At 39.9% G+C, this 13,264-nt stretch overlaps 1 protein-coding gene across 3 annotated transcripts in view; it reads left to right on the top strand.

The window, feature by feature from the left end:
• Positions 1-13,264, top strand: part of mcc (MCC regulator of WNT signaling pathway) — a 153,169-nt gene that overhangs the window by 60,019 nt on the left and 79,886 nt on the right. For all 3 annotated transcript variants that reach the window (XM_048619123.1, XM_020529509.2, XM_048619137.1), the window contains 2 exons: positions 3,009-3,122; positions 7,467-7,609. In XM_048619123.1, coding sequence (XP_048475080.1) covers positions 3,009-3,122; positions 7,467-7,609 — 257 coding nt within the window. The remainder of the gene's footprint in view (positions 1-3,008; positions 3,123-7,466; positions 7,610-13,264) is intronic.

Genomic DNA, 13,264 nt, shown 5'->3' with positions numbered 1-13,264 from the left:
CTCTCCAGCTGTGAAATTCATACACTACACCAATCATTTTTGAGGTTGGTAGAACGCCTTTATGGCATAGGAACAGCATCAGTAATTTTAACTTAAAAGCCTGGGTGATAACTGTTGGCTCATGCATTTTCCATGGCAACAAAATAACCAATTAGAATCTATTTGCTGACCATTTCTCATGTTGTACACATTGTACAATTTGAATTTTGGTATTCTTGTATTTGTATGGGTGCAAGCTGAAAAGCTTTTACAATACATCACTTCATTCTTTCAGCAATGCTCAAGTTCAGTACTACCAACAGTAATCTATTGACCCTCTAAAACAGATGAGCAAATTACTCAATTGTAATTGATAAACCATGCCAGCAGTGTTCACAACCAATGAATGAATTTAAAAAAGTACTGTGGCTGTTACTTAGCAATAAGTACCATCAAGAATGGAATGAACAGCAGAAGCATATTGATAGCATCACCTCCAAGTAGCTTACTATCCTGACTTCACACGTATTTAATAACTGAAAATACTGGAAATAGCACTACAGAAAGCACTTATGGAGAGGAAAATTAAGGTTAACGATTCTATTGAAAAGGGCATGTTATCTTGTCTCTTCATAGTTGCTTACTGACCTGGTTAGTACTTCCAACAATTTCTGATTTTTGTGTCCGATTTTCAGTGTCATCTTGATTTTGCTTTTGCACATATATTTTCCTTTCAAATATTGCAAGTCCTTGTTTAACATTGCAGTTCCTGAAAAATGCAACTTTAAATAAAACATTGAATAAGAATTTCCCAGTACAGCCAGTGTAATTAATAGTAACTAGCCCTTATCAGGTTCTGTAGGAACTTTCTCATCAAATGAAAAAAGACATTAAAACATGTCTTGTAAAATGTAAAACTTTATTAAATTCCTACATTTGTAGATGAAACAGTTTTTGAACTAAGTCTGAAAATATTGAAGAAATATACAGACAATTTGTATGTACCTCTAGCGTCTCTCTTTTGGATGTCTTCGTTGCACCCCAATCTTCTAGCTTTCTGCCTGAACTATTTCCTGGGCCCTGTGGTCTCTGAACCATGTTTTTTTTTAAATTCATTCGCAGGATAGGGGCATCCAGGCCAGCAATAATGGTCCACCCCTAATTGCCCTGAGAGTAGTTGAGAGTCAACCACATTGCTGTGGGTCTGGAGTCACATGTAGGCCAGACCAGGAAAAAATGGAAGTTTCCTTCCCTAAAGGACATTAGTGAACCAGATGGGATTTTTCTGACAACTGACAATGGATTCATGGTCATCATTACACTCTTAATTGCAGAATGTTTTTTCATTGAATTCAAGTGTCACCATCTGCCATGGTGGGATTTGAACCCTGGTTCCCAGAACATTATCTGGGTCTTACTATATATCCTGCTGTCTGACCCCACTCACTGACCTTACTCATGGCTTGCTAACCTTTTCCTACATCTGACCCTCTCACCGAACTGCCTGCTCCCCTTTTGTACTGTATGTTGTTTCCTCCCTCAGTGTGCCAATGAGACGGAATGCTGGAAGCAGTTGGGAGGGCTGGTGAGACAAAAGTGTTGGTGGCAATCATTGGGGCAGCGAATAAGAGAGGCCACTCAAATGGTGCCAATTTGGGTCATGAAACCCCATAACAGACTCAACACACAAGGAGATTTAAATGGACCTCCCTGTTAAGCATGAATGCTGCCCCTATAAACTGACATTAAATTGGAACAAGTTAAAATGGGAACTTACTGTCTGTTAGATTTAAAATTCTGGAATTCCTATTGACGTAATTGTGGGTGTTTTAACGGAACAAGGCCTGCAGCAGTTTGGGGTGGACAATTTTCCTCAGTTTTTCAGGGCAGTTAGTGTTGAGCAATGAATGTGGTTTACATGCTGAGAGCAAATATAGTACAGAGCATACATAATACTGCATTAGTGTTTAAATCAGTTAATTTTGCATTAAAAATAGTTAGCTAAAGGTTAGGAAAAAATTAATAGTTCAGATGTTTTCCCTGGAAAAGGAGTATCCTGAACTGTTTGCAATATTGAAAGTTTGGTTATGTTCTTGGGATACAGAAGTCTGTAGGAATGATCTCATTTAGCTGGTTTAAAAAAAATTGTAAAGTGGAATTTGTCAGTTCAAAATTCTGCCCTTTGTTGCATTCAGTTTTTAAACATTAGAAAATATGAAATGGAAGCAGGTGAAGGCCATTTGGCTCCTCAAACCTGCAGTCTTTTCCGATGAGATTGTGGCTAACCTGATTGTGGTGGAACTCCATTTTCCTATCTGGCCCTCCCAAATCTTTGACTCCCTTGTTGATCAAAAATCTGGCCAACACAACTTTGCATGTACTTAGTGACTCAGCCTCCACTGCTCTCTCCAGTTGTCAGGTGGTAAAATAATCATTTTGATCTTTTGTAATTTTATTTGAGAAATATATATTTTGAACTTAAGCAATACTCATTTATTTTAACATTATCTAGTTTTGCCTAATTAAAATGTTTTGAGGTATTCTGGACAAGACCTACTATATCAATATATTAAATATTCACTATCATTAATAGTCGGTAAGCATAGTAGTAAACTATGGTATTGTCTGGGGCCTATGTGGTATTAACCCTGAGGCTGAATATTTGTCTCCCTGGAGTCAAAATACAATTTGTTGAACCAATGTTATAAGCACCATAACAACATTCTAGCAGCTGGTTATTTGGCCATATGGTTAGAACGTGGTGCAGTGGTTTCAGTAGTGTGGGTTGGATCCCATTCCAGCTGGGTGGTTCTTAGGCCTGCCTTCTCACCTTACCCCATGGTGATCAGAAGCGCTCAATCTACAAGGACACTACGTGAAGAGAGAGTGGATAATGTGCAGTGGAAGAGTCTGCACCAGTGAACAGCTGCTCTTAATTTACAGCTCTGAAAAATATATCACTTTGAGCAGATTTATATATCTCTTAAATTTGAATCCTTAAGTAATTCTATTTTGTTTTTCTTCACCAGCTACATTTAGCGGCCCTAGCATCATTAAAAACAGACATAGTGGATCTCAATAAAAGACTCCAACATACAGAACGGGAGAGGGACTTGTTAGAAAAGAAGTTGGCAAAATCTCAGGTCAGTGAAAGACAAAAATTTATAGATTATATTCTGTGATATTGGTTATTGTTTAGAACAACTGGGTTTGTTAAAACTGATTATGGGGATAACCATGTATATAATTTCAAGATATTCAACCTTTCTGCAGTGATTAATTTAAAATTTGATTTATGAAATGGTTTTTTCAAGTAAGGTATAGATTACATCATTTCTGCTGAAATTTATGTCATTACGAAATGACTCAAGTCAGTTTTTTTTAACTTCAGAAAATCCTGTCTAGAAAATAAATGCACTAGAAAATAAGTAGAATATGACTTAATCTTCATAAGTGGTTTTGAACATGCAGATGTGTATAATATTTGTAGAGTGTAATGTAAAAGTGGAAAATTTGGGTGCTATAGTATGGTTCTTAAAATTTGACCGTATCTGTGTTGAAAAATGGCTTTCAATAGGAATTATGCCAGATGTTCTGTTGGTTAAAGGAATTTGTGTGCATCCAGAGATTGCCTGCAGTATGACTGTTGGGCAGTTTATGACTTTAATGAATCAGTCAGTCATTTGTTAGTGCCACATTTCCACCTCTTGCCCTGTCTTGAACTTAAACAGATCAACATAATGCTTAGTGGATGAATAACTTTCCTAACTTGCACTATTTTAAAGGATTTTAAACTAGTTTGATTTTCTGCTTTAGCTGGTAAAATTGTTGGTGTTTTTGAAACTTTTCTATACTTGAACTTTAAGTGAGAGTGAGGTCTGGTTGATTCTGAAGTTCAGTTTAAAAACTTGTGTTGGAAACCTGTGCTAAAACAAGTTTCTTCCAGAGGTGGTGGCCTGGTGGGCCTGCCTTATTGAATTAAACTTGACTGGGAGCATAAAGAGAAGACCTGTTCCAAGGGAGAAGGAGGGAAGACCAGGGAGAAAAGAAGGGTTCTCAGCAGGTCATTTCCATTAAGTTCTTGAAGGGAGCAATTTACTTTCTTCAACTTCTGCCAGGATCAATGCTGAAACATCTTTAAGGGATTTATGATTAAAACCTACCAACAGTTGCAGGCAGAAATGGGGTTTCAATGGACAGTAAGGGTAGCAGGTCTAAATTTGTGAACTCCTGCTTCCTTCTAGACTGCTACTGGAGAGATGAGCAACATCTTAGTTCACACTACACTGCTGCATAAGTTTGTCCACATACAGACTGGTTAACTTCATTGCATTCTGTCTTGCCAGAGAAAAAGAGATGAAGCAAATACAAGGGTCTGCAGGCTTCCCCATGGTTCAGGGTGCCATTGATTCCTAGACAGTTTATTCTTGTTCATTCTTCAAACCAGTTTCACTGGTAAGGCCAGAATTTTTAGCCATTGCTAATTGTCCTTGTGAAGGTGGTGGTGTGGTGCTTTCTTATACTACTCCAATGAATTTTATGTAGGTACAATTTCAGTGATGTTACGATAGGTGTTTGACCTGGTGTCACGGAAAAACAACAATATGGCTCCAAGTTAGTATCATGGTCAGCTTGGTGGGGAACTTGCAGGTGTTTCCATACATCAGCTGCTCTTGACCTTTATAGGTGGTAGAAGTTGTTGGTTTGCAAAATGCTGTCAAAGAAACTTTGACAATTTGCTGTAATGTATATTGTTTATAGTACATGCCACTATCACTGTACATCCTAGGTAGAAGGAGTGAATGCTATCGGTGTGTCATTAACCAGGGATTTCAGAATTGGTAAATCTGAAAGCTCATAGCAAACATATTTCCTGTTTGAGTGTCTCATCTGTGCAGCAGCGAATGTAGGGGAACAAGAAATGGGAGACCAGGAAGAAGAAATCGGCAATGATACCAGTGACTGCATCCTTCATGTTTGCCAACAGATCCAAGTTCTTTGTTCCGCCATCACTGCTGATAATTATATGGCCTTCTTTCTGACAATGCAAAAACAACAGCAAGAAAATGCACATTCCAATCTAAATTGGTAAATTCAGTGATGACCGTGCATAAAAATATAAATTAACCATACTTGTGCATTTCCTTGGTACCTTTCCTCTCCTGTAATTCCTCCAGTAATTGCAGCATTGGTAATGGAAATCTGCTAAAGTTCAGTGAGGAAACTACAAGTGGAATGGGCTGTTGCTGTTAAGTTTGGCTAGCTGTAGTTAACAGCAAGGGCACTGGGAATGACAAGTGGAGCATTGTTAACCTGAGAGGAATACAGATTTGTGCTATGTGTTGAAGAACAATTGAAGGATCGCTTTGATGTCCTTTAAACACTAGCATCCCTACCCATACTAGCAGTCTGAGCTTTCGTTACAGCACAAGCAGCTTCCATCAAAATAACATGGGATATCTGACCTAGAATCATGTTAGGCTCCACATATAAACTGAGGGAAGTGACCTCTCGGGGAAGTTAAGGGATGGATTCTCTATTCAGAGCAAGTTTGCTGCTGGATTTCTCCGTGATGACACTAGGAGAAACTACCACATTTTCATTGTGAAGATGAAATTCTGCTCCCCCCGCCCCCCCTCACCAAAAAAAAGAAAAGAAAAACAACCCTTTCATGCAGTAGGCGTGATTTTATTTGCATGGCACTGCCATTATGCTAAATGAGAGAGATTCAGAAAGTATCTAACATCTCATAAATGGATATTTTGAGGCACTGTGGGCAAAAGAAGAATTATATTCAACCAAAATTTGCAAACTTGTGACCCAGCATATCCCTCACTACCATACCATCAATCCAGGAGAACAACCTTGTTTTTGTTAGGCATTTTTAAGAAATGTGACGGAATCAATGCCAGACATAGTTAAAACTTGGATACCAAGCTGATGAAGATACAATACAAAAGACTACATGCATGTGAAACATTGGAAGCATGGCATTATTGACAAAGCTGAGGAATTCCATAATTAGTAAATCAGATTAAATCTCTGCAATCTTCCCACAGCCAATCATGAACTGAGGTCCAACCATACCTCATCCACTGATGCCACAACTTTTGTTTGATTGAACTTGTTCTCCACATTGAACAACAACTCCTTCAAGTCTACTCACTTTCTTTGGAAAACCACAGGTCCTGCATATGATTGCCCTTTTGGTCAATTTATGTGGGATGTTCTTTGTTGCAGTGTTACTCAGGCTCCTGAATATACCTCTTTGGTAAATTGATTTGTACAGTTGTGATGCTACCCTGAATGTTATTGATTTCCAATTTCCAATTTCCGTTTAAGTTTCAACTTTACATAGTCCATCTCTGACTTCCCTTCCTGTGATTCTTTTGTCTCCATTTCTGAGGACAAGTTATAGACTAATATTCAGTGTAAGTCCTTTGACTCCTAGAGCTTCCTCAAACATCCTTCCTTTCTTTGTTTAGCCATTTCTATTATACTTTTTCAGATGACGCCAATGCCCTGGCATTTAAAGTGCTCATCCAGATGCTTCATAAATGTTAAGTGCCTGCCTAAGACACAGTCTAAACTATTCGTTGCTCACCCTAGAAGCTTATGCGCCTCCTGTCAGCTTACAATTCTTCAAGTTTTGTGTCATCTGCAAACTTTGAAATCTCACAACACTCCCCTCTTCCCACTGCATCTGTCCATGTAAGTGCAGGAAATACAAGACCTGCCATTTTACCTTCTCTCTTTTCACTGCCGAAGATCCCAAACATTCCTTACAAGTGACACAACAGTTTAACATACTGCATTCACTTTATGATGCGGTCTCCTCTTCATTGGGGTGACTCAGTGCACACTGGATGACTTTTTGGAAAACAGTAATTTAGTCTGCAAGCATAATCCTGAGCCTTACAGTTGCCTGTAATTTTAATTCTCCACTTTACTCTCTCTCTGTCCTTGACCTGCTACTGTATTCCAAAAAAATAAACACAAGCTTAAGAAATTGTTTCACGTCTTTCATCTAGGCACTTTACAGCCTTCTGAAGTCAATAATTTTAGATCATAACCTCTCCCATACCTCCTGATTTTGACTCATTTTTCTTTCACTATTTAGTCTCTTTCCTGCATTTGTCTCTCGTTTCCTTCAGTTTGCGTTTTGACAGCAGCTATCTCACCATTCACACCTCCTCTAGATAGACCTTTTATTTCTTGTCCCATTACAACTGCCTTTTGATTTGTATCATGGCACCCGTTGTTTAATCTTTGTTCTCTTTGTAGAACTTCCTTCCTAACCTTATCCTTTCACTTGCATTTCTAATCTTTCTCAATTCTGATGAAAGATCACAAACTTGCAACATTAATTCTAATTCTATCTCCTTAGATGCTTTCTTTTTTGATGAGTATTTCTAACATCTACTTTTAGATGAGAAAATGATAATTTTGTTTCAAGTTTTCCCCAGCTGTGTTAATTTTCTTTTCAGTGTGAACAGTCTCATCTAATGAGGGAGCATGAAGAAACTCAGGAAAGGGCAACTCTGCGCTATGAAGAACGTATCACTGAGCTTCACAGTATAATTGCAGAATTAAATAAGAAAATTGACAGGCTTCAGGGGACAACAATAAGGTGAGCTGAATTTGAATATCATGTAAAACACATGAGTTGTCAATTTCATCTTGTGTTGAGGCTGCATTTATTATTTGGTTAAGCTGCGAGATTGCTAATGGTTTGTTAACATTCAAGGCATTTGATGCTTTGTTTGGAAGTAAAGGTTTGTTATTTCTGGTACCTGGATTTTGAGACTTAACTTGTTTTTAACCCCCATTCCTCTTGTTTGCCATTACTCTACAAGGTTGTGTGTTGAGTTTATGAATTGTGTGTTCTTGTACAGATAGGCAGGTTATTTGGACTTGCTGGTAACCAGTACTTTGAATAAAGTCTGAATATCATTGTTTCCACTGCCAAATGTTTCATGTGGTTGCTCATTACATCATGATCTCAAATAATATTGCCTGCAGAGAATCAAGGCCTTGTATAGTATTCAAGTTGTACAGGATAAATAAGATCCCCAGTGCTGTACAATTTTCAAGGCCATTGTGTTAACCTTGGCAATACTATTTGACATAAAAATTGAAGAATGGTTACAGTATTGGAGGAGAAGACATTTGGTCTGTTGTCTGTGCTGGAAAAGCTCAACAGGTCTGGCGGCATCTGCGAAGAGAAATCAGAATTCACGATTTGCGTTGAATGTCCCTTCCTCAGAAACCAAGGTAGTTTGTTTATTAGAGATGGTGGGCTGTGTTTTTTTTTAACCAGGTGAAAGAAGCAAGGTATTTACACTTGGAAACAATGGCAGCAGAGTCTAATTTTTCAATAAATGGATAGAGTCTCCCAAAGTCAGAGTAAAATGAAGGTAGCGGGTTATAAACAGATGTGCTCCGAACTATACGTTTTCTTTAAAGACAAAATGGATTTGGGATGAATGATAGCTAACTCACTGTGCATTAAGTGTAGCGTCTTGTTGCCATGTTTGAGGTCAAATTACAAAGATGCTGCAAAGCAATGAATATCAAGTCAGACAGCAGGTTCTGTGTAGTCAGCAGAAACAGGAAACTGTTTGGCTTTAAGAGTTACCATAGCTGGATTCAGGAGGGAGGTGTATCCAGAAGAGATGCATCTTGTAGCTATCTAAAGATCCTGGGAGATTTGACTTGACATGGCTGGAGAAGAGAATTATCTAGCAAGCTTAACTGTGGGTGGTGGATTTAAGAAAGTCTCCTAAAATTGAGGAAAGCATCCGCAGGCTGTCGCTAAAAGTTAGAATTTGGCAAAAAATGATTATAGAAACCTGTGGGAAGTTAGGAACACCCCTGGACTGTTTATGAAAAGGACTATAGTTCAATGAAGTGTTGTATGCGTTATGAGTCTCTCTGAATTTTCCTGTGTTTTGGCTAAATGTAATCTTGGAGAGGAAGGTTTTTGTCCATTAGCCCTGGCAACTTCCCTTACACAATAAAAGGGACCTAAGGGGCAACTTTTTCAAACACGCACGATCCTCTGCATGGAATGAACTGCCAGACGAAGTGGTGGAGGCTGGTACAATTACAACATTTAAAAGGCATCTGGATGGGTATATGAATAGGAAGGATCTAGAGGGATATGGGCCAAATGCCGTCAAATGGGACTAGGTTAATTGTGGATATCTGGTTGGATGGACGAGTTGGACTGAAGAGTCTTTTTCTATGCTGTACGTCTCTGACTCTAATCCTGCACTATACTCCATGTTAATTATGCATTCACCTGCATAGCACTGTTCTTAATGCAGCTTTTGTGCTCAGCAGTGCTTACTGGAGTCAGGCGTTCATGCTACAGCTACCATACCTAAACTCTAGTTGCACCACGTTTCAAACGCTGCATACGAAGAACTTACATTCTGGTGTGATGCTGGGTAATTCCAAATAACACGACTGAGAGGCAAGTTGGCCCTCTGCTTTTCAAAAGGGACGCCGAGGTTCTGTTGGATGACATCATGGAGTGGAGGGCCATCCTCTTTCTCTGGACCTCCTCAGGGGACTGGATGCTGCCAGCCTGGTTTGAAGTAGCCATCTATATCTGTGTTTTGTCCATGGTCCAGAGGAACATGCAATGATGCAAGAAGGCTGAAGACCTTCTGCATCCCACAAGGATAATTGCTTTCTGTTACTTTACACTCACTCCAGCTCTACTACTCCATCCACCTCCCATCAAAGCTTATGGTCTATAATTTTCACAGTTGCGTGCAGCATCTTCCCTTAATGGCTCTGCCAAACCCAACACCCAAAATTACTAGCCCCTTGCCTTCTGCTCTTTCTACTCACTCACTCACTTGGACGCTTCGCCTAACCTTTCTTGATCGATTTCTGTGCAGTTTCTCAATTGACTTATTGGCAGTCCCTGGACTGGATGCATTGGACCTGCAGGACTGATTGTGGCCAAACTCTGGACTGACATTGGATGATGCCTTTGATGACTCTCTATAGTCCGCCTTGACCTGACTAAGGACTCCACCCCTTAGATTTTCAGACATGGCTATTTAGTTGAAGTGCAGTATTATATGTTTGCAGTGTAAGTTGCCAGCACATGCTATAGGTTTGATATTGATGTAGCATGGTGCTGTATATCTATATGTCCACTTCCTTGACAATTCATTTGGCAAGCATGCCAGGCTGCTGTGCTTTCTGACTACGCAAAAAATCAAGCAAAACAGAGATGCTTGAGCATTGAAATAAGCATAAGTGTGAGTTCTGAGATATAACTGTCTCTGTATGAGCTGGCTACCTGTCCCTGCAGGTATAGTGGCCTGGCAGCAAAGTACAGTCTTGAAATCTTGATTTATGTTACGTTAGTCTGAACTATGCCATGATGATGTGGTGAGACTGGTGCATTGTAATATAATCAAGTAGGGCTCTTGCAGCTTACTGGTGACATTTTCATCCAGCTGTTGAAACCTTAATGGGAAAATTTTTGATTATTTTCTCAACGTTGAGAATCTCATGTTTTCATTCTCACCATATTCTCCCAACTTCCTTTCCTTTGCCAATGTCATTTAAAGACTGGAAAAATTCCACCTAAAGTCTTGAGTCGACAGTGTATTTTTTAGTCAGTTATGGTAATTGCTGCAAAATGTGAAATCTTAGTTATTCTTCCAGTTAATAACGAAAGGTTTGAATCTTATTTTAAAAATTATTGCTGTCCATGGAAATTTTAATTAAAGATTTTTGCACAGAAAGTTTCTTGCAGCATGTTCCAATTAGAACGCATTGGTCTGATATTTTGCATATTTCCATACACGATAGTTTCTTTTATGATTATTCATGAAGAACGTGTTTGTGCCTTTTTTTTGTGTTGTGCTTTACGTTTGTACTCATACTAATTTAGTCAACATTTTTCTATTTACTTAATTATTACCCAACTCTTGTAATTTCTGTGCTGGTTCCTCCACTTAGTTGCACGTCCTAATTTTAAGGCACTTGTACGTATCAGTGCATGCAATTTCTGAGACCAGCCTATTTCAACCCAACCCACCGTGTGTCCCCTGCCCAGTGTGGACATAGTTAATTCTCTTGCAAAAGGCAGGCTTGATTGTTGGCTGAAGTTTTCTGTACTGATCGTACCTGCATTCCCACTGCAATCACAAAGCCAATTTGTGTTCCTGCCCACGAACCAGGCAGTCAATTTGGTCAGCTGACAGGTGGGAGTTTGCTGCAGATCATTCAAGTGCAATTGTGCCATTATGAATTCAAATTCTGAACCTCACCAGTTTTCTCCTGGGTTCTTCCTGATAACAATGTGGCCTGAAAGTCATTTCTGAAAATTAGAACCCATAATGCTCCAGTCAAGCTCTGGACTATCTCAATCAGTGCTACTTTCATCCCTCTTAAAAGCAGTGTGCTGGAGAAACACAGAAGGTCTGGCAGCATCTATAGGGAGGAGACAGCATCACTGAACTTGAAATGTTAACTCTTTGTTGGAGCTGGAATTTATGCTGATGATTAGGTGTGGTTGAGGAGTTGGATTGGAATTGAGCACATGGAGAAGGTGCCTAGAGAAAGAGTGAAAAGGAATAGGGTAAACAAAAAGATTGATGATTAAGAGAGAAAGAATGGCTAGGTGATGTGCTGACGAGAAGTGTAAATATTTGAAACGGGTTGGCTGTGCTTGGAGCTGTCCATGTGGGACAGGGCAAAGGGGTGTTGGGGAAGGAAACAAACAAGGGAGAGTGTTTGTGTTTTGAAATTGTTAAACTTAATGTTGCATCCTGAAAGTTGTGTAAGGTGCCTTCGCAGAATCAATCAAGTATTGTTTGTCCAATTTGTGTTGAACATTGGAGCGCTGTAGTAGGCCTGAGACTGAAATGTTGGCCTGGTGGCTGTGTTGTCATGGTAGGCAACAGGAAGCTTGTGGTAATTTTTTTGGCTTGAGCATAGGTGTTTAGCAAAAGTGGTCACCTGGTCATGCATTTAGTCCCCAGAGTAGAGGATTGTGAGCAGCAAATTCAATAGACTAGATTGAATGAAGTGTAAGTAAATCACTGTTGCACCTAGAACATGTGTCAGGGACCTTGGATAGTGTGGAGGTAAATGGGCAAATGTTGAACTTTCTGAGATTACATGGGAATGTTCTGTACGGGTGTGGGAAAGTGTTGGGAAATGGAGGAAGCGTGGACCCGGAAGGAATGGGCCCTGCAAAATGTTGACAAGGGAGGGGAGAGGAAGATGTGTCTGGTGGTGGTATCCCACTGGAGGTGACCAAAATGCCAGCTTATGATCCTTTGGATGCGGAGAATGGTGGGCTGAAAGTGAGGCCTCTATCATTGTTTTGGGAGTGCAGGAAATGGATCAGACATGACTGAGGGCCCTGTCAAATGCAATGGTGGGCAAATCGTCTGTTGAGGAAAAAAGTTGACATTTCTTTGGCCCTCATGCAAAAGGTGGCATCATCAGAAAAGATGTGACACATGAAGAAACTGGGAGAACAGGATGGAGTCCTTACAGGAAGCAGGATATGAGAATATATAGTCAAGGTAACTGTGGCAGTTGGTAGGTTTCTAACGGATATTGGTTGCCAGCTTATCCCTAGAATTGGAAGTGACCCGGTAAAGATGAGAGCAGAGTGGAAATTGGAAGCAAAATATAGCAAACATTTTATTAGCCAGCACCTATGGAACCAGTTGATCACATAATCAGTGTAAAAATGCACACTGAGAAGTAGAAACATAATGCAGGGGGTATACGCACCAACATTTCTGTCTCATGTTTACTGCAATGCTGCAGCAAGGCTCAGCGCAAGCTGTACGAACAGCCTCTCATCTTCTGGCTAGGTATCTTATAGCCTTCAGGGTTCAACATTGAGTTTAACCTAGCTATTATCGTTCTCTCTGTATATCAACAATCTCTTTGTTTGCCTGTTCCTGTTTTTTTACCTCCCTCTTTCTGGCCACTGATTCCATCTACTCAAATCTTCTACCCCCACCCACCTAAGCATCACACCAACTCCATTGCATCATCCACACTTTCCCAGCTACCTTAAGTTCTGATGAAGAGTCACTAAGCACTCCATGTTAACTGTTTTCTCAGTGCAGATGCTGCCAGACCTGCTCTGCTTCTCCAGCACTCTGTTTTTGTTTCAGATTTCCAGTATCCACAGTTCTGTTTCAGAGATGGTAGGAACTGCAGATGCTGGAGAATCTGAGATAACAAGGTGTAGAGCTGGATGAACACAGCAGGCCAAGCAGCATCAGAG

The sequence above is a fragment of the Rhincodon typus genome, chromosome 3 (genome assembly GCF_021869965.1).
Source record: "Rhincodon typus isolate 14 chromosome 3, sRhiTyp1.1, whole genome shotgun sequence".
Lineage (NCBI taxonomy): Eukaryota > Metazoa > Chordata > Chondrichthyes > Orectolobiformes > Rhincodontidae > Rhincodon > Rhincodon typus.
The sequence above is the reverse complement of the archived record's forward strand: the minus strand, read 5'-3'. Positions and strand labels throughout refer to the sequence as shown.